The sequence below is a fragment of the Bemisia tabaci genome, chromosome 2, assembly GCF_918797505.1.
Source record: "Bemisia tabaci chromosome 2, PGI_BMITA_v3".
Taxonomy (NCBI): Eukaryota; Metazoa; Arthropoda; class Insecta; order Hemiptera; family Aleyrodidae; genus Bemisia; species Bemisia tabaci.
In genome coordinates, this window is record NC_092794.1 from 8,219,347 (window position 1) to 8,238,172 (window position 18,826).

General features: G+C 43.2%; 2 protein-coding genes across 2 annotated transcripts; both read right to left on the minus strand.

Annotated features, from left to right (window-relative positions):
- Positions 1–910: 910 nt before the first annotated feature.
- Syx16 (syntaxin 16) lies at positions 911–9,795 on the minus strand. Its single transcript, XM_019045159.2, has 6 exons — positions 9,589–9,795; positions 9,123–9,247; positions 6,101–6,340; positions 4,279–4,444; positions 2,870–3,162; positions 911–1,125 (listed from the first exon to the last, which is right to left on the minus strand). The coding sequence occupies exons 2-6, from the start codon at positions 9,201–9,203 to the stop codon at positions 943–945; spliced, it is 963 nt and encodes a 320-aa protein (XP_018900704.1). The 5' UTR covers positions 9,204–9,247; positions 9,589–9,795; the 3' UTR covers positions 911–942.
- LSm-4 (COMM domain containing 5 Like Sm protein 4) lies at positions 9,586–12,098 on the minus strand. Its single transcript, XM_072296647.1, has 2 exons — positions 11,723–12,098; positions 9,586–9,813 (listed from the first exon to the last, which is right to left on the minus strand). The coding sequence occupies exons 1-2, from the start codon at positions 11,779–11,781 to the stop codon at positions 9,627–9,629; spliced, it is 246 nt and encodes an 81-aa protein (XP_072152748.1). The 5' UTR covers positions 11,782–12,098; the 3' UTR covers positions 9,586–9,626.
- Positions 12,099–18,826: the final 6,728 nt, after the last annotated feature.

The following is an 18,826-nucleotide window of genomic DNA, read 5'->3' on the forward strand; positions in this document are numbered from 1 at the left end:
TTACAATTTTACCCTCTAATTTTAGTGGAACCTGAAACATCATTTATGCGCTTCATGCATTTCTGGAGGAGATTTCAAAGACTTTTGGGGCAATCTCATGTGCACAGAGTTTTTGGAATTATAAAAACCTAAGAGAGTCAAAAAGCTCTCAATGATGAGAAAAGCCAAGGATTAATGAGAAAATTCAGGGAATTTCTTGAGATTTTCTTACCATCACCTCATGTCATAAGCAGAACTTCTATAATAATCTGGAAAAATGTCTTTTCTACTAAATTTTCCCCTCTTTCATTATTGAATCAGCAAGAACAAAAATATACCAACTCGGTCACTCGAAACTGCTCAGTTTTTAATTGTGACAGTCAATTTTCATAAAGGTCATTGAAGGCAACACATTTGTTCCAACTCGGACCTTTAAAGTATCCTTAAGTACTTGTCTTTCGACACCTAAAATCTTTTTCTTCGATTAACTTCTTCACCTACTTCGTAATTTTGTAAGTGTCTTAATTATTTTAATTTTTCGAGTTGGTGTGTTTTCGTTCTCACTGATTCAATAGAGCACAGACTTCAACTGACTGCAAAAACAGCCCAAATGCAAACACCTTGCTTTTTACCAATACAAATAATTCATCAATCTTTGTTCAGCTCTTCTTTGCCAAGGGTCCTAATCATGACAACACACAAAAACTCATTCATTTTCTCAAAAAGCAACAAGTTATTGACAGTTTTAAACTTGAAAGGCATTTTTCTTAAAAGATGGTTATTGCATATGAGCCGTTTTTGCAGCTGCCTTTTCAATTCATTTTTCTCCTCTCTGACCTCTCTGTAATTGTATAAAGCACATTCCTTTTCTTTTACCTGATCTGGAAATAAATTAAATTAGTTCTGTTAGAGAATTCTCAAACAAAAATATACATTTATAATCTTTTTTATCAATAATTTACGTTAAAACTTAATAATTATCAGCAGAAATAACATAATCAGTGTTACAGGAGCTAAACACATAATACACATCATTTTTCGATTTTTTGCATGGGAGCGATCAGCTTTCACCAACTGCTCGTACCCTTGCGATACTCCTATTGAAGTTTGCTCAAGAGTATAATCTATTCGGTCAAGCACAGTGCCCTGAAACATACAAATGTGATAGTATCTGGAATTTAAATGAGGCACTCTGTAGCTAGAATGTCCCTTATTTTTGAAATTTGAGAAATCTTGGCCCCAAGCATGCTTCATGGAGTAAAAATGAGTGGTCATTTATCTAAAGTTTTTTAGGAAACAACAACATTTTTTACTTCTTGTATCAAACTTCGAGACTTGGGGAGCTAGAGATTTCTCGAATTTGAAAAGTAAAGGACACCATTTTTGTGGCTGCATGAGCCATTAAAAATTGAAACAAACCTGTTTAATTTGGTGGTGTTTTTTTTTTTTTTTTTTTTTTTTTTTTTTTTTTTAACAAACAAGTAGCGGAAGCTACCTGCTGAGGGGGCTCCCCCCTGTTTAAAATTGTACTAGTGAGACTCTCAGTATCGTAGAAGTTGTGCAGCAGCATGCCAGATGACATGCCACAATTAAAATGATTGAATCAGATGATGAATTGATAAAAGCAGTATTAATTTGAATATAATGTGATCTAGTGAGTTCTGGCAGTAAAAAATGGTTTCGAATATTTAAAACTCTATAAGTTGTCGTTCAGGGTCTACTGTAAGGACAAAAAGTATATTCCGCAGGGTCGAAAACCAGGAGTAAAATGTAACCTTCACTAACGCTCTTGAAAAATCTTGTTGAGACAGTCATCATTCACACAAGTCACGTTTTACTTTCTTGAAAAATGGCGTGATTGACAGCTGATTATTATTTTACAAAATCCTGGAGGGTATTCTTTGCCTTTTCAAATATATTCTCTGAAATTTTGTTTGAAAAAATCAAGCAATTCTCGCATAAAAAAACAAGCAGATAGAAGCTGCAAGTAGCTGTGGTTTGACGTTTGCTGTCAGATTACAATTTCTCAACTCAACTAGACAAAATAACATTCCTGAAAAATTTGCCTACATTTACTCAGGGGCACTGCATAGTCTCTTCTCTCATGAATACTCATAAACAATGGAAAAATTGTAGGGCTGTGCGAATATTCGAAAATCTTGAATATTCGAGTTCGAATAATTTTTCCGATATTCGATTCGAACTCGAACCTGGAAACCCTGAATAATCGAATTATTCAACAACATTGACTAAACTCCGAATATCCAACAAGAAAGACCGAATATTCGTACATCCGGCCATATTGATGACGTACTAGTAAGAACTCGATACGGCGCGCAGTTCAAACTACTTGTTTTGAGGTTTTGAGGTACTAACCTCCATAACCTATCCTTCTCCGCCCCGCGCAGCACCCAGGTCTTTACAATGTTGCTAGACTGTCTTTACGAGATCAGCATTGATGTGGAGTAAAACTGATAAAAACGAATCAGTAAGAAGCAGTTTTACAGTTCCACGACGGTTCAATCAATTGCTTGTCCTGAGAGGAAACAATTTTCTCTCCCTTCTTTTCTTTCCCCAGCAAATCAAAATGTTCACAAAAATGTGTTGATACTTAAGTGAAGTGATTGATTTTTGATCTTTTTATCCATAATAGTAATTTCTTTAATCAAAATTTGAAAGTTAGAAAGAAAAAAATTATTTTTTCAATTTTTACTTCGACCAACACAGAGGTTGGTTTTGGTCAAAAATAGGTAAAAACTAAAAATATTCAATTCGGTTCGAATTGAATTTGAAACTTTTTCAAAATATTCGATTCAATTCGATTCGATTCGACATAAAAAAAACCACATTCGCACAGCCCTAAAAAATTGATAAATTAAAAAATCCATACCTGCTCTACAACCATTGTAGATAAATCTTTAAAGAGCACATTTAAATCAACAATTGACTGGACTATACTCGAAACTTGTTTATCTCGCATTTCTGCTGTCTTGGCATTATCTTCTTCTATTAGGAGCATCTGTTGCTCGCTTATAGACTGACCAGGCTTCGTTACTCTGAATCTTTCATCAATGCACTCGGTTTCCCAGTCGGCATCATTGAACCCATTTACAGAAAATAGCTCCCTGTCCTCCTCTTTTGAGCCAAAATCAAGTCTTGATCGTTCTTCACGTGAATCTAATCCTGCAAAATTTGAAGGGAAAAAAAAATTACCTTAGAGTTTTAGCATTGAATACACTGTTCAAGCTCAGCATGGACACATGGAATGAAAATTTAAATTAGAAAAATAATACTAAAATGAAACTGTGACATGTTTTTCTATTTTCATTTCCTGACTTTCATCTTTTTCTTACTCTTATTTCTTTTACTTTCTTCCTACCATTTATTTTTATTCTTTTCTTTCTTTCTTCTTCCACATTTATTTTTTCCTTGCCCTTTTCTCGTACCCCTTAATTTTTCTTTTTTTCCTGATTTTTATTTTTATTTTTTTTATCTTCTTCCATTGTTCCTTTCCTCTTTTTTCCTTCCTTTCTCTAATATTTTTGTATTTCTCTTTCATTACTTTTCCCTCCTCTCTTATTCTTTCCATCCGCCATTAATACATTCTTTTTCCACCCCTTTTTATTTTTCCTTTTCAATTTTTTCCTCCTTCCTATATTTTTCCTTTCAATATTTTTCCTTTTTTTTCCCTTCCTCAGTTTATGGCAAGTGAGGAAGCTTGCAAAGCAAGCATGTAGCAATTTATCTGAGATTAAGGGGGCAGAGGCCTCTTGGCTGGCTGTGAAGGCTTGCTTCAGCAAGCTCACAGAAGCTATTATCCTCTAAAAGAAACTTCTGTTTTTACTCTCCTGATTGTAGGCCAGTTTCTTAATACAATGGCCTCCAACTAAAGCTGCATGGTTACTTGGATTTGGTTTTTTTTCAGTTTTTAACAAGAGGGTGGGCTTTGTATACTTATGACAAGTTATTTTGTTGTGAAGTTGGAATTCAATTTTTTGTTTTGTTTTACTGTTATAATTCAATTAAATGTTCAGCTGTGATTTCCTGTTTTCTCTGTATATAGAGTTTTTTTTTTTCCCCTGTGAATTGCTTGCTAAATAGATAGATAAAAAAGTTTCTTACAGAAATACGTAGTAAAAATGTCTTAACAAAATAAGATAGGAGCAAAGATAGTGATGTACCACAATCGAGATGTGTTTCCAAAGCTTCACAATCGATGAGTTCACAAAAAATCTATTTTGATTTAACAAGACCAAAAAAGAGAGAACCAAATTCAAGATAGACACTTAATGAACTTACTATTTAAGTAAGAGCTCTGTAGGCCTCGAAAGTGATTAGTCAATTCTTGCAGAGAAGTTAGCAAAGATGTAATTACACTATAAGATAAACGGCGCTCTTGATCCTTTCTGTCGTTTTCACTGGCATGACGAATTTGTTGCACTAATCTTTGAATTCGAGAGAACATCTGAAACACCCCATAAATTCATGATAAGTATGGCTTCAAAAAATCTGTAAGTGTTCAGTCTTGCCTGGCTTGATAAAATTGGAATAAAAAAACTGACACAATTAAAGCAAATAAAAATAGGAAAAAAACAAGCTGACAGGGCACAATCCTTTCAGGATTTTAATAGTTGGCTATTAAAGTGCTGTGTATCAATGGTGAAACTGCAGGAAACTGCATACTTACCTCCGTTTTGAGCGTTGCAAACACCCTGTCATTCTTCATTTTCTACATTGAAAACTACCAATTGTCATGTTTTGGAAACTTCAGTGACTTTTTTTCTCTACATAGGGAATATTTTGTGAAAATTTCGAGCCACAATGTTGGTTCTGTCTCCTTTTAAAAAATAACATAGAGACTGAGACTCTGGAATCCCACAACCGAGATATGCATTTTTGGAGTTTCTCCGTTGGTGAAAGGCCATGGTTGGTTAGGTCCATGTCTTTTTCTTGTTGGATGCAAATTCTAAAAATGATCAATTTTCCCCCGATAAATTCGTTCTCAATGTTTGGCTAAAAGTGATTCGAGAGAAAAATCCCTGTTACAATGATGATCAGTTGGGCGTATTTATACTAAAAGAAACTAGGAACAAATTAGTCCACAGTGCAGAGCACTGAGTTTCTTTTGATTCTATTCTATTGTACATAGTGTTAGTATGTACAAAGTGTAGTAGTGTATGTAAAGTGTTAGTATGTAGTAGTGTGTTAGTATGTATGTATGTGTAGTGTTCGTAGTGTGTATTTGTCGTTAGTTTTTTGTGGTTGAATTCATCCATTACATTCGTCTTTTAAAGCAGTGAAATACAACAGGAAACGTGCAATGTTGCACATTAAGATACATTTCACCATCGATGCATTTAGATTTTCTAGTCAATACATGATCCAGTGGCTAGTCGTACTGACTCATTGCTTCATTTTAACTCAATGGAGGTTTTTCTACAAGAGAGGCAGAGGATAAAACTATGTCCAGTGAAGTTACTTTTGAAATTACATCCAACTCCTTTGGCGTTTCAATTTCAGTACTCGACCTTCAACCAAGAGGTCCTGAGTTTGATTCTTAGTTGAGAGTCGTCTGAGTTCAATGATTTTAGTCAATGATCCCAAGTATCAGTGATCGCGATAAATAGCGATTTTATTGGTTGGTTATCGCGATCATATCGGTGGCAATATATCGATATATTATCGCATTAGAAATTGCGAACTATGGCTATTAGATTGCTACACATTGGAATTTTTGGTTCAATAAAATCGCAATCAATTTTGGTCGGTAAACTTGAGATTAAATCGCCTTTTATCGCGATAAATTGCCAGGTGATAAAATCGCGATTTTATCTCGATAAGATCAAGGATAATGGCTCAGATGTTGATGATCCTAGCGATTTTGTCACCTCGAGAAAAGCGCGATAAATTGCCGGGCGATAAAATCGCGATTTTATCTCGATACGACCAAGGATAATTGCTCAGATGTTGATGATCCTAGCGATTTTATCACCGATAAAATTGCAATAAATCCCGATTTTTCCGTTGAAAAATACTCCTTGGGATAATGCTTGGACTACACAGAAATGGAGTGGGTAGTAAACTCATGAGTCACTCATGAAATAGTAAATCTAGTAGATACCTTCGAAATCTCTTGGGTTAATACTTCCATTTGAAGTTCCTGATGCGTAGATTCATCAAACGTAGGCCTTTGCATATGAACTTCCTGCAGAGCTGCTAGCTCTTTTAGTTTTTCTCGGAGTCTGGTTATGGAGTAACGTGCCTCTTCTAATGTGTCACCCCACTGCGGCGTTTCATAGTCTTCTCTCTGCGCCAGTTCAATACCTCCAGCCTCGACAAGTGCCATTCGATCATTGATTATCTGCCAATGAAAGTGAAAACTTAAGAATCAGATGTCTAAAAGACAGCAAGGAGATGCAATCTTTGGGGTACAGATTGATGGGTAGATTCATAAACAAGGATTTTAATTTATTCCTCTCTAGGAGAGGAACATGACTTTCTCGATTCATCAGATAATACATAGGTTGTCCCAAAAGTACTACACGTTTTTTTTTTGGACGAACGGTAGCAGATATCAAAATGCGGTTTGAGTAGTCTTAAAGACCGAGCAATTACTGATAAAACAAGACAAATCCGAGCTCTCTAAGTCAAAGAATGACCAAGTTACAGTGTTTTGAAAATGACTTGTAGAGGTGACCCCTACAGGATTTTTAGCTTCTTTTCTGGAAAAAAAACCAAGAATTAAAGATTCAAGTGGTTTTATTAAATCAATTTTACAGAATCTTACCAAGATTACTAGCATTCACTCTTCTTCACTGAACGACTGGACACTAGTTTCCTTCTCAAAATACCTTCCATCACTTGCCACACAGCGCCGCAACCGTTCTTTCCACTTCTTCAAGCATGTTTTTTCAAATTCTTCTTGCCTGATGTTCTTTAAGAAAGTTTCAACAGCTCTTTTTATCTAGTTGATGGAGTTAAACTTCCTGCCTCTTAAGCTCTTTTTCAACGTAGGGAATAACCAAAAATCACAGGGTGCGAGGTCCGGGCTGATACCATTTTGGCAACTTCATTTGATCGCAACGATTTCTCTGTAGAATTTTTGATTAATCAAATCTTTGTTTTTTTCCAGAAAAGAAGCTAAAAATCCTGGAGGGGTCACCTCTGCAAGTAATTTTCAAAACAATAAAACTTGATCATTTTTTGACTTAGAGAGCTCAAATTTGTCTTGTTTTATTAGTAATTGTTCGGTCTTTAAGACTACACAAACCGCATTTTGATATCTGCTACCGTTCGTCCAAAAAAAAAAAAAAAAAACGTGCAGTACTTTTGGGACAACCTATGTATGTATCTTTTTTCTTTTTCTTCTTCTTCTTCTAGTATCCTATCGGCTAATCCCATACCGTTCCTACTTTTCCCCTTCTTTTTTTACCGTATGCTTTCCCTATCTTCATACCTCAATAATCTGCCCTCATCCTCAGTTGTTATTCTGATATACCCTCAGTTTAAATGATAAACTCCTTTTGAACGCCCCCAGTCCCAACTCTTCCAATTTGAAGCACTTCAATTCGATGTAAGCACTCCCTCACTCTCTTGGGAAATATCATGTTATTAACCGTTCCCTTTTCAAGATATGTATCCTCATCCTCATTTCTTATCCCTTTGACATTTTCACACAGCATTAGTTCTTTTATTCTTTTGTCCAACCCTCTTGGATAACCCTTCTTTATCTCATACATAAATATGAAGATCCTATTTCTTATTTTATGCTTTATATGTCTAATGGTGAATGTTTGGCTACAGGGAAATGTCCATCATTGATCAACCAATATCGATTAAGATTGGAAGTTTTAATCATTGACGGTTTTTAGTAAAATTTTAATCATGAATAAACATTTTATACATCTATATACTTGGATTGCAGGTGATAATTGCAGAGGTGAAGTCTCAGATAGCATCATTTCAGTTTCAATGGAGCTGGTGATAATGCCACTACATATAATATCTAGTCCAAAACTAAAGTTCTCAGGATTAAGGGAAGCTTTCTTGAACCTTATTTGCTCTCAGGGAGATATACTCTTAAGTGCTACACTTGTAATCGATCAAGAGGGCAACTGAGAAGGCGTTTCAAGACTAATTGGTCCGATCCTCAGCATAGTGCAGCCTTCTAATTTGCTGTCTCCAAGCTTTTTCCCTCTTTCATGAGAAATCCAGTTTTACACTGAATTTTAACACCCAATGACGAAGTCATCAGTTTATGTAAACTGCACATGCGTATAACTGCAATGGACCACTAGACAAGGTACGAATTTCAGCATTCTGATACATGATTCTTCACCAAAATTTCACGTAGAACACGATGCGCACAACGAAAATTACCGAAATCAACTCCTTCCGAAGACATTTAATGATTCTTGATGCGTGAATTCAAACCACCCGCTCATGAAAACTCAATGCTCTACGTGATTCACATCGCGCGCTAAACGTTATCATGAACGTCTCAGCGATATAAAAATCTGGCAACCTCAGTCTTGACGCTTTGGCTCAGCTATAGCAAATTGCTTATAATTTGAACAACACATGATGGGAAATGAACATTGCTCGATTGAGAAGCTTGCTGAAACCGTTGTAGTGGGCGATTTGACTCACGTAGAGCTTTGAGTTTCTTGTGAGCGGGCAGTTCAAACTCCTCGTAACCAATGTGAAATAAAAACGTTAATATCTTCGTTAGGAGTTGGTTTCCGTAATTTCCGTTGTGTGAATCGTTTTCTACGTGAAATTCTGGTTAAGAAACATGTATCAGATCGCTTAAATTCGTACCTTGTCTAGTGGTCCATTGGTCCGATTCCTCAGCATAGTGCAACCTTCTAATTTGCTGTCTCCAAGCTTTTTCCCTCTTTCATGAGAAATCTAGTTTTACACTGAATTTTAACACCCAATGACGAAGTCATCATATCTTTATGTAAACTGCACATGCGTATAACTGCAATTGTTTGAAAAAGTTCTAGTTTCACCTACATTATGTTTCTATTTAAAATCATTTTCCAGCACATAAAAATGCATAGCTCCTTGGGGTTTCCCACAAATCAAGTTTAATTGAGAGGAAAAATTCTGGAAATATTAACCGAATTATAAATACAAACCTGGTCCGAGTAGATATTTCTATTCTGTGAGGCATTATTTCGCATGAGTACAAAAACATCAGTAAGATTTCTAGTCACCATGTTGATGGTTCCTTATACAAAATGATTGATTTGACCTTGTTAATCTGAAAGAAAAAATGTCAAAATAAATAAAAGGTGAAACTTGGGCATTATTAGGGCAGTAACTTATGAGGGTTTTAATTCTTGATGCCTATTCTTTAGTCCGGTTTTCTTTCTTCGGGTAAATTTGTCTGAAAATGATCACAGAATCTGGAGTGGAGTTTTCTGGCCTTTTTTTGACACACGAAAATGTGGGTGGATATTAGATAGGAGGAGAGCTGAACTCCAAATACAACACAATTTTCTGTTGCAGAATACAAAGAAAAAATAAATGACCACAAAGGCAATTTGTCAATTTAAACTTAGAAAATTAACTTAGTCATAAAAAGTATACAAGAGAACAAACCAACGAATTCCTGAGCAGAAGAATAGATGTTCAAGTAATTATAGTTTTACAGTTTTTGGAATAGAATCACAACTCTCTTGCATGGTTGAGACTTCTTTCATCAGCACTGAAACGTTTTGGCGAAGGAGATGAAACATGGAAATAGGAATTTCCACAGTTTGCACTGTGCTATTCTCTAACTTCAATTCTAAGTAGATGAATGGTTCCATAAGCTTAGATATGTTGCTGGAAAGAAAGACAAAATTTAAAATTAATTTTCAGTGTTCTTGATAACTTTTAAATTCGCAAGTAATTGGAATATAAACATCGGATACTATTAAAGGTCCTGTTGTTGTCTTCCTTGATGCCATCTTTAATTTTACATTACTCTGTGACATCTTCATTTAAAGATTTAAATTTCCTAAAAGGCTTTCCGCTACCATGATTTATTAGGTGAATTTCAAAGAAAAGCTACATATTATATGCTGTCGCCAGTTTGAATTAATCATTTTTAATTCATGAGTGTGTTTTGACAATAGTAGATGTGGTTTCTGAAGAATATATATATGCTCTTCTCAAAAACATATTTCCTGGGGCCACGAATACTTTAATAGTTACCATACTATTTTGATAAAAATTAGGCTACACATTCTCTAGGATCGCGCCTGCGGGCGGATTATTGAAATTTAAACCAGCCCGATAAGACATCGAATTGCGATATATTGCACGGTTAAGATAGGGCTATGTCTTGACGTAAGCGGCGACATAGAGTCGATGACATTTCAATAATCGCCCCGCTGGCATGAGTTAAATGCCCAGAGTAATTGGTCAAAACTGTCCTGACAAAACACCTGCTCAAAGTCAGCTCTCAGAGCCCCCTACAGCCTCTTATACATCCATTTTCTCCGAGTTCCCTCCCCCCCTTATTTTTAGAGTCAATGAACTTCTGAGCAACTTTTATGCAAACTGCAGTTATTGTTATCTTTCACAGTTCACGTTTTGGAGCGTTAAGAAATTTTGTTAGTTGAATTTTAATGGCGTAAAGAAATGTTTTTAGGCACAATTTACTATCTTTAAGTATTACATTTTTTGCACTTTTGCACCTAGATTGGAAGATTGAACTTCTGAAAACCTTTATGTCCATTCATATGTCTATAAGAGAAGCCTTTGTTGCAAATAATTAATATTATGGACACTTACTTTCGTTGAAGACTTGTAAATGCAAATTCAAGCGCATGGAACAGAGTTATGTCGTCACCTTCTAGTCAAAGTATCACAAGCGCCACTTTGTCAACTTTTCAGAAGAAATGACAAACTGATTTCCGACCGCACGAGACAGAGTTTCGGCTTGAAACTTAGAATACGCATCCAACACAACTTTCGGTCTTACATTTTGATAAAATTTCTTTTGATATTTTTTTGTTTTCTTTGAAAATTGGCGCTTGTGATACCACGTTCTCAGGACACGTTGAGAACCGATGGCGTATACGATATGGAAGCTCATAAAATTTCACGGAGTTCTTTCCATGTTTTTTCAATTTTAATAAAAAAAAAAAATTAATATTTTCTAGGTAGTGCATCTTATTAATTCAAAACCATCCGTGAATAAATTATGATAAAAATAGCTCTTGTGATACTCCGGCCGGAAACTCGGAAAGTGACGAATTGCTCCAGATCATTCCAAACGTTGTTGATACTGAAAATTCCTAAAGATGAGCGATTACTCAACTTGGCACTTGTGATACTTTGCTCTTTTGTGACACTTGTGATACAAAAGTTCATCAACATTATCGGAGTATTTACCATATTTCTTTATTTTATTCTAATAAAATCTTATGTTCGAAATAATGAGATGCATTATCATACAAGAATAATTTACTAAAAGTGATTTCGTAGGTTGCGGTAACAAATATTGCAAACAATCAGAAAGATGGGCCGTTGCCCAACTTGGCGCTTGTGATACAAAACTCAATAAACTTTTATCAAAAAATATTCATACTCTACTTTATTGTTCTTTAAAAAAGTATTACTCATGTATGTAGACGCATCTTGTTCTTTCAAAACTACTCATAACTCAATTTCTGTAAAAATCCTGCTAGTAATACTTTGGCTGGAGGGTTACGATGTATTGATCACACATGTTATGATACTTTACCTTGATGAAACGGCAATGTCAATCCTCCAATTTTCAGGGGCTTGTGAGGAACGTTTCATTTTACAATCACTTGATTAGTCAACGCTGGTCAGGGAAGTAAGCGTTGCTCGAACAGGATTTCTGGTTTTGAGTGGAATTACATTCGTAGCTTATTAGGATTAGTACAATTGACGGCAGCAGCGAATTGAAAAATTTCAAATCCCAAAACTGCAGCAAGCATACCCACTAATCACACACTCTGCAATTCTACAATGCACAAATTCAGCACAATGATAAGTGTAAATGATAACAGAACAATAACATATGATAATTTTAAGCTTTTTTTTTTTTTTTTTCTGTTCGAACTTCGAAGCATAGATTAACATAGAGCAGACATATAGAGTACAAACCTGGAGTAGAATTGCAAATGGGAGTGAGCACACCCAAACATGAGAGGATAGGGTGCAACCGCTCTCAGAGGGTCGCGGAGGAACGCCATGCGCCTTTGCCGGAAAAACAACGCAAGTCCCGCCTGGCGATTTTCTTTCTCTCTCGCACTCATACGCGAGACGCTTGGCTATTTTCTATCTCTCTCGCACACTTAGGCGAGGTGCCTGGCTGTTTTCTGTCTCTCTCGCACACCCAAGCGTGTGAGGGTAGGGTGCAACCGCTCTCAGAGGGTCGCGGGGGAACGCCATGCGCCTTTGCCGGAAAAACAACGCAAGTCCCGCCTGGCGATTTTCTTTCTCTCTCGCACTCATACGCGAGACGCTTGGCTATTTTCTATCTCTCTCGCACACTTAGGCGAGCTGCCTGGCTGTTTTCTGTCTCTCTCGCACACCCAAGCGTGTGAGCGTAGGGTGCAACCGCTCTCAGAGGGTCGCGGGGGAACGCCATGCGCCTTTGCCGGAAAAACAACGCAAGTCCCGCCTGGCGATTTTCTTTCTCTCTCGCACTCATACGCGAGACGCTTGGCTATTTTCTATCTCTCTCGCACACTTAGGCGAGCTGCCTGGCTGTTTTCTGTCTCTCTCGCACACCCAAGCGTGTGAGGGTAGGGTGCAACCGCTCTCAGAGGGTCGCGGGGGAACGCCATGCGCCTCTGCCGGAAAAACAACGCAAGTCCCGCCTGGCGATTTTCTTTCTCTCTCGCACTCATACGCGAGACGCTTGGCTATTTTCTATCTCTCTCGCACACTTAGGCGAGCTGCCTGGCTGTTTTCTGTCTCTCTCGCACACCCAAGCGTGTGAGGGTAGGGTGCAACCGCTCTCAGAGGGTCGCGGGGGAACGCCATGCGCCTTTGCCGGAAAAACAACGCAAGTCCCGCCTGGCGATTTTCTTTCTCTCTCGCACTCATACGCGAGACGCTTGGCTATTTTCTATCTCTCTCGCACACTTAGGCGAGCTGCCTGGCTGTTTTCTGTCTCTCTCGCACACCCAAGCGTGTGAGGGTAGGGTGCAACCGCTCTCAGAGGGTCGCGGGGGAACGCCATGCGCCTCTGCCGGAAAAACAACGCAAGTCCCGCCTGGCGATTTTCTTTCTCTCTCGCACTCATACGCGAGACGCATGGCTATTTTCTATCTCTCTCGCACACTTAGGCGAGCTGCCTGGCTGTTTTCTGTCTCTCTCGCACACCCAAGCGTGTGAGGGTAGGGTGCAACCGCTCTCAGAGGGTCGCGGGGGAACGCCATGCGCCTCTGCCGGAAAAACAACGCAAGTCCCGCCTGGCGATTTTCTTTCTCTCTCGCACTCATACGCGAGACGCTTGGCTATTTTCTATCTCTCTCGCACACTCAGGCGAGGTGCCTGGCTGTTTTCTGTCTCTCTCGCACACCCAAGCGTGTGAGGGTAGGTGCAACCGCTCTCAGAGGGTCGCGGGGGAACGCCATGCGCCTTTGCCGGAAAAACAACGCAAGTCCCGCCTGGCGATTTTCTTTCTCTCTCGCACTCATACGCGAGACGCTTGGCTATTTTCTATCTCTCTCGCACACTTAGGCGAGGTGCCTGGCTGTTTTCTGTCTCACTCGCACACCCAAGCGTGTGAGCGTAGGGTGCAACCGCTCTCAGAGGGTCGCGGGGGAACGCCATGCGCCTTTGCCGGAAAAACAACGCAAGTCCCGCCTGGCGATTTTCTTTCTCTCTCGCACTCATACGCGAGACGCATGGCTATTTTCTATCTCTCTCGCACACTTAGGAGCTGCCTGGCTGTTTTCTGTCTCTCTCGCACACCCAAGCGTGTGAGGGTAGGCTGCAACCGCTCTCAGAGGGTCGCGGGGGAACGCCATGCGCCTCTGCCGGAAAAACAACGCAAGTCCCGCCTGGCGATTTTCTTTCTCTCTCGCACTCATACGCGAGAAGCATGGCTATTTTCTATCTCTCTCGCACACTTAGAGCTGCCTGGCTGTTTTCTGTCTCTCTCGCACACCCAAGCGTGTGAGGGTAGGGTGCAACCGCTCTCAGAGGGTCGCGGGGGAACGCCATGCGCCTCTGCCGGAAAAACAACGCAAGTCCCGCCTGGCGATTTTCTTTCTCTCTCGCACTCATACGCGAGACGCTTGGCTATTTTCTATCTCTCTCGCACACTCAGGCGAGGTGCCTGGCTGTTTTCTGTCTCTCTCGCACACCCAAGCGTGGGAGGGTAGGGTGCAACCGCTCTCAGAGGGTCGCGGGGGAACGCCATGCGCCTTTGCCGGAAAAACAACGCAAGTCCCGCCAGGCGATTTTCATTCTCTCTCGCACTCATACGCGAGACGCTTGGCTATTTTCTATCTCTCTCGCACACTTAGGCAAGCTGCCTGGCTGTTTTCTGTCTCTCTCGCACACCCAAGCGTGTGAGGGTAGGCTGCAACCGCTCTCAGAGGGTCGCGGGGGAACGCCATGCGCCTCTGCCGGAAAAACAACGCAAGTCCCGCCTGGCGATTTTCTTTCTCTCTCGCACTCATACGCGAGACGCATGGCTATTTTCTATCTCTCTCGCACACTTAGGCGAGCTGCCTGGCTGTTTTCTGTCTCTCTCGCACACCCAAGCGTGTGAGGGTAGGGTGCAACCGCTCTCAGAGGGTCGCGGGGGAACGCCATGCGCCTCTGCCGGAAAAACAACGCAAGTCCCGCCTGGCGATTTTCTTTCTCTCTCGCACTCATACGCGAGACGCTTGGCTATTTTCTATCTCTCTCGCACACTCAGGCGAGGTGCCTGGCTGTTTTCTGTCTCTCTCGCACACCCAAGCGTGTGAGGGTAGGGTGCAACCGCTCTCAGAGGGTCGCGGGGGAACGCCATGCGCCTCTGCCGGAAAAACAACGCAAGTCCCGCCTGGCGATTTTCTTTCTCTCTCGCACTCATACGCGAGACGCTTGGCTATTTTCTATCTCTCTCGCACACTTAGGCGAGCTGCCTGGCTGTTTTCTGTCTCTCTCGCACACCCAAGCGTGTGAGGGTAGGGTGCAACCGCTCTCAGAGGGTCGCGGGGGAACGCCATGCGCCTCTGCCGGAAAAACAACGCAAGTCCCGCCTGGCGATTTTCTTTCTCTCTCGCACTCATACGCGAGACGCTTGGCTATTTTCTATCTCTCTCGCACACTTAGGCGAGCTGCCTGGCTGTTTTCTGTCTCTCTCGCACACCCAAGCGTGTGAGGGTAGGGTGCAACCGCTCTCAGAGGGTCGCGGGGGAACGCCATGCGCCTTTGCCGGAAAAACAACGCAAGTCCCGCCTGGCGATTTTCTTTCTCTCTCGCACTCATACGCGAGACGCTTGGCTATTTTCTATCTCTCTCGCACACTTAGGCGAGGTGCCTGGCTGTTTTCTGTCTCTCTCGCACACCCAAGCGTGTGAGCGTAGGGTGCAACCGCTCTCAGAGGGTCGCGGGGGAACGCCATGCGCCTTTGCCGGAAAAACAACGCAAGTCCCGCCGGGCGATTTTCTTTCTCTCTCGCACTCATACGCGAGACGCATGGCTATTTTCTATCTCTCTCGCACACTTAGGCGAGCTGCCTGGCTGTTTTCTGTCTCTCTCGCACACCCAAGCGTGTGAGGGTAGGGTGCAACCGCTCTCAGAGGGTCGCGGGGGAACGCCATGCGCCTTTGCCGGAAAAACAACGCAAGTCCCGCCTGGCGATTTTCTTTCTCTCTCGCACTCATACGCGAGACGCTTGGCTATTTTCTATCTCTCTCGCACACTTAGGCGAGCTGCCTGGCTGTTTTCTGTCTCTCTCGCACACCCAAGCGTGTGAGGGTAGGGTGCAACCGCTCTCAGAGGGTCGCGGGGGAACGCCATGCGCCTCTGCCGGAAAAACAACGCAAGTCCCGCCTGGCGATTTTCTTTCTCTCTCGCACTCATACGCGAGACGCTTGGCTATTTTCTATCTCTCTCGCACACTTAGGCGAGGTGCCTGGCTGTTTTCTGTCTCTCTCGCACACCCAAGCGTGTGAGGGTAGGGTGCAACCGCTCTCAGAGGGTCGCGGGGGAACGCCATGCGCCTTTGCCGGAAAAACAACGCAAGTCCCGCCTGGCGATTTTCTTTCTCTCTCGCACTCATACGCGAGACGCTTGGCTATTTTCTATCTCTCTCGCACACTTAGGCGAGCTGCCTGGCTGTTTTCTGTCTCTCTCGCACACCCAAGCGTGTGAGGGTAGGGTGCAACCGCTCTCAGAGGGTCGCGGGGGAACGCCATGCGCCTTTGCCGGAAAAACAACGCAAGTCCCGCCTGGCGATTTTCTTTCTCTCTCGCACTCATACGCGAGACGCTTGGCTATTTTCTATCTCTCTCGCACACTTAGGCGAGCTGCCTGGCTGTTTTCTGTCTCTCTCGCACACCCAAGCGTGTGAGGGTAGGGTGCAACCGCTCTCAGAGGGTCGCGGGGGAACGCCATGCGCCTTTGCCGGAAAAACAACGCAAGTCCCGCCTGGCGATTTTCTTTCTCTCTCGCACTCATACGCGAGACGCATGGCTATTTTCTATCTCTCTCGCACACTTAGGCGAGCTGCCTGGCTGTTTTCTGTCTCTCTCGCACACCCAAGCGTGTGAGGGTAGGGTGCAACCGCTCTCAGAGGGTCGCGGGGGAACGCCATGCGCCTCTGCCGGAAAAACAACGCAAGTCCCGCCTGGCGATTTTCTTTCTCTCTCGCACTCATACGCGAGACGCTTGGCTATTTTCTATCTCTCTCGCACACTTAGGCGAGGTGCCTGGCTGTTTTCTGTCTCTCTCGCACACCCAAGCGTGTGAGGGTAGGGTGCAACCGCTCTCAGAGGGTCGCGGGGGAACGCCATGCGCCTTTGCCGGAAAAACAACGCAAGTCCCGCCTGGCGATTTTCTTTCTCTCTCGCACTCATACGCGAGACGCTTGGCTATTTTCTATCTCTCTCGCACACTTAGGCGAGCTGCCTGGCTGTTTTCTGTCTCTCTCGCACACCCAAGCGTGTGAGGGTAGGGTGCAACCGCTCTCAGAGGGTCGCGGGGGAACGCCATGCGCCTTTGCCGGAAAAACAACGCAAGTCCCGCCTGGCGATTTTCTTTCTCTCTCGCACTCATACGCGAGACGCTTGGCTATTTTCTATCTCTCTCGCACACTTAGGCGAGCTGCCTGGCTGTTTTCTGTCTCTCTCGCACACCCAAGCGTGTGAGGGTAGGGTGCAACCGCTCTCAGAGGGTCGCGGGGGAACGCCATGCGCCTTTGCCGGAAAAACAACGCAAGTCCCGCCTGGCGATTTTCTTTCTCTCTCGCACTCATACGCGAGACGCATGGCTATTTTCTATCTCTCTCGCACACTTAGGCGAGCTGCCTGGCTGTTTTCTGTCTCTCTCGCACACCCAAGCGTGTGAGGGTAGGGTGCAACCGCTCTCAGAGGGTCGCGGGGGAACGCCATGCGCCTTTGCCGGAAAAACAACGCAAGTCCCGCCTGGCGATTTTCTTTCTCTCTCGCACTCATACGCGAGACGCTTGGCTATTTTCTATCTCTCTCGCACACTTAGGCGAGGTGCCTGGCTGTTTTCTGTCTCTCTCGCACACCCAAGCGTGTGAGGGTAGGGTGCAACCGCTCTCAGAGGGTCGCGGGGGAACGCCATGCGCCTCTGCCGGAAAAACAACGCAAGTCCCGCCTGGCGATTTTCTTTCTCTCTCGCACTCATACGCGAGACGCTTGGCTATTTTCTATCTCTCTCGCACACTTAGGCGAGCTGCCTGGCTGTTTTCTGTCTCTCTCGCACACCCAAGCGTGTGAGGGTAGGGTGCAACCGCTCTCAGAGGGTCGCGGGGGAACGCCATGCGCCTTTGCCGGAAAAACAACGCAAGTCCCGCCTGGCGATTTTCTTTCTCTCTCGCACTCATACGCGAGACGCTTGGCTATTTTCTATCTCTCTCGCACACTTAGGCGAGCTGCCTGGCTGTTTTCTGTCTCTCTCGCACACCCAAGCGTGTGAGGGTAGGGTGCAACCGCTCTCAGAGGGTCGCGGGGGAACGCCATGCGCCTTTGCCGGAAAAACAACGCAAGTCCCGCCTGGCGATTTTCTTTCTCTCTCGCACTCATACGCGAGACGCTTGGCTATTTTCTATCTCTCTCGCACACTTAGGCGAGCTGCCTGGCTGTTTTCTGTCTCTCTCGCACACCCAAGCGTGTGAGGGTAGGGTGCAACCGCTCTCAGAGGGTCGCGGGGGAACGCCATGCGCCTCTGCCGGAAAAACAACGCAAGTCCCGCCTGGCGATTTTCTTTCTCTCTCGCACTCATACGCGAGACGCATGGCTATTTTCTATCTCTCTCGCACACTTAGGCGAGCTGCCTGGCTGTTTTCTGTCTCTCTCGCACACCCAAGCGTGTGAGGGTAGGGTGCAACCGCTCTCAGAGGGTCGCGGGGGAACGCCATGCGCCTCTGCCGGAAAAACAACGCAAGTCCCGCCTGGCGATTTTCTTTCTCTCTCGCACTCATACGCGAGACGCTTGGCTATTTTCTATCTCTCTCGCACACTTAGGCGAGTGCCTGGCTGTTTTCTGTCTCTCTCGCACACCCAAGCGTGTGAGGGTAGGGTGCAACCGCTCTCAGAGGGTCGCGGGGGAACGCCATGCGCCTTTGCCGGAAAAACAACGCAAGTCCCGCCTGGCGATTTTCTTTCTCTCTCGCACTCATACG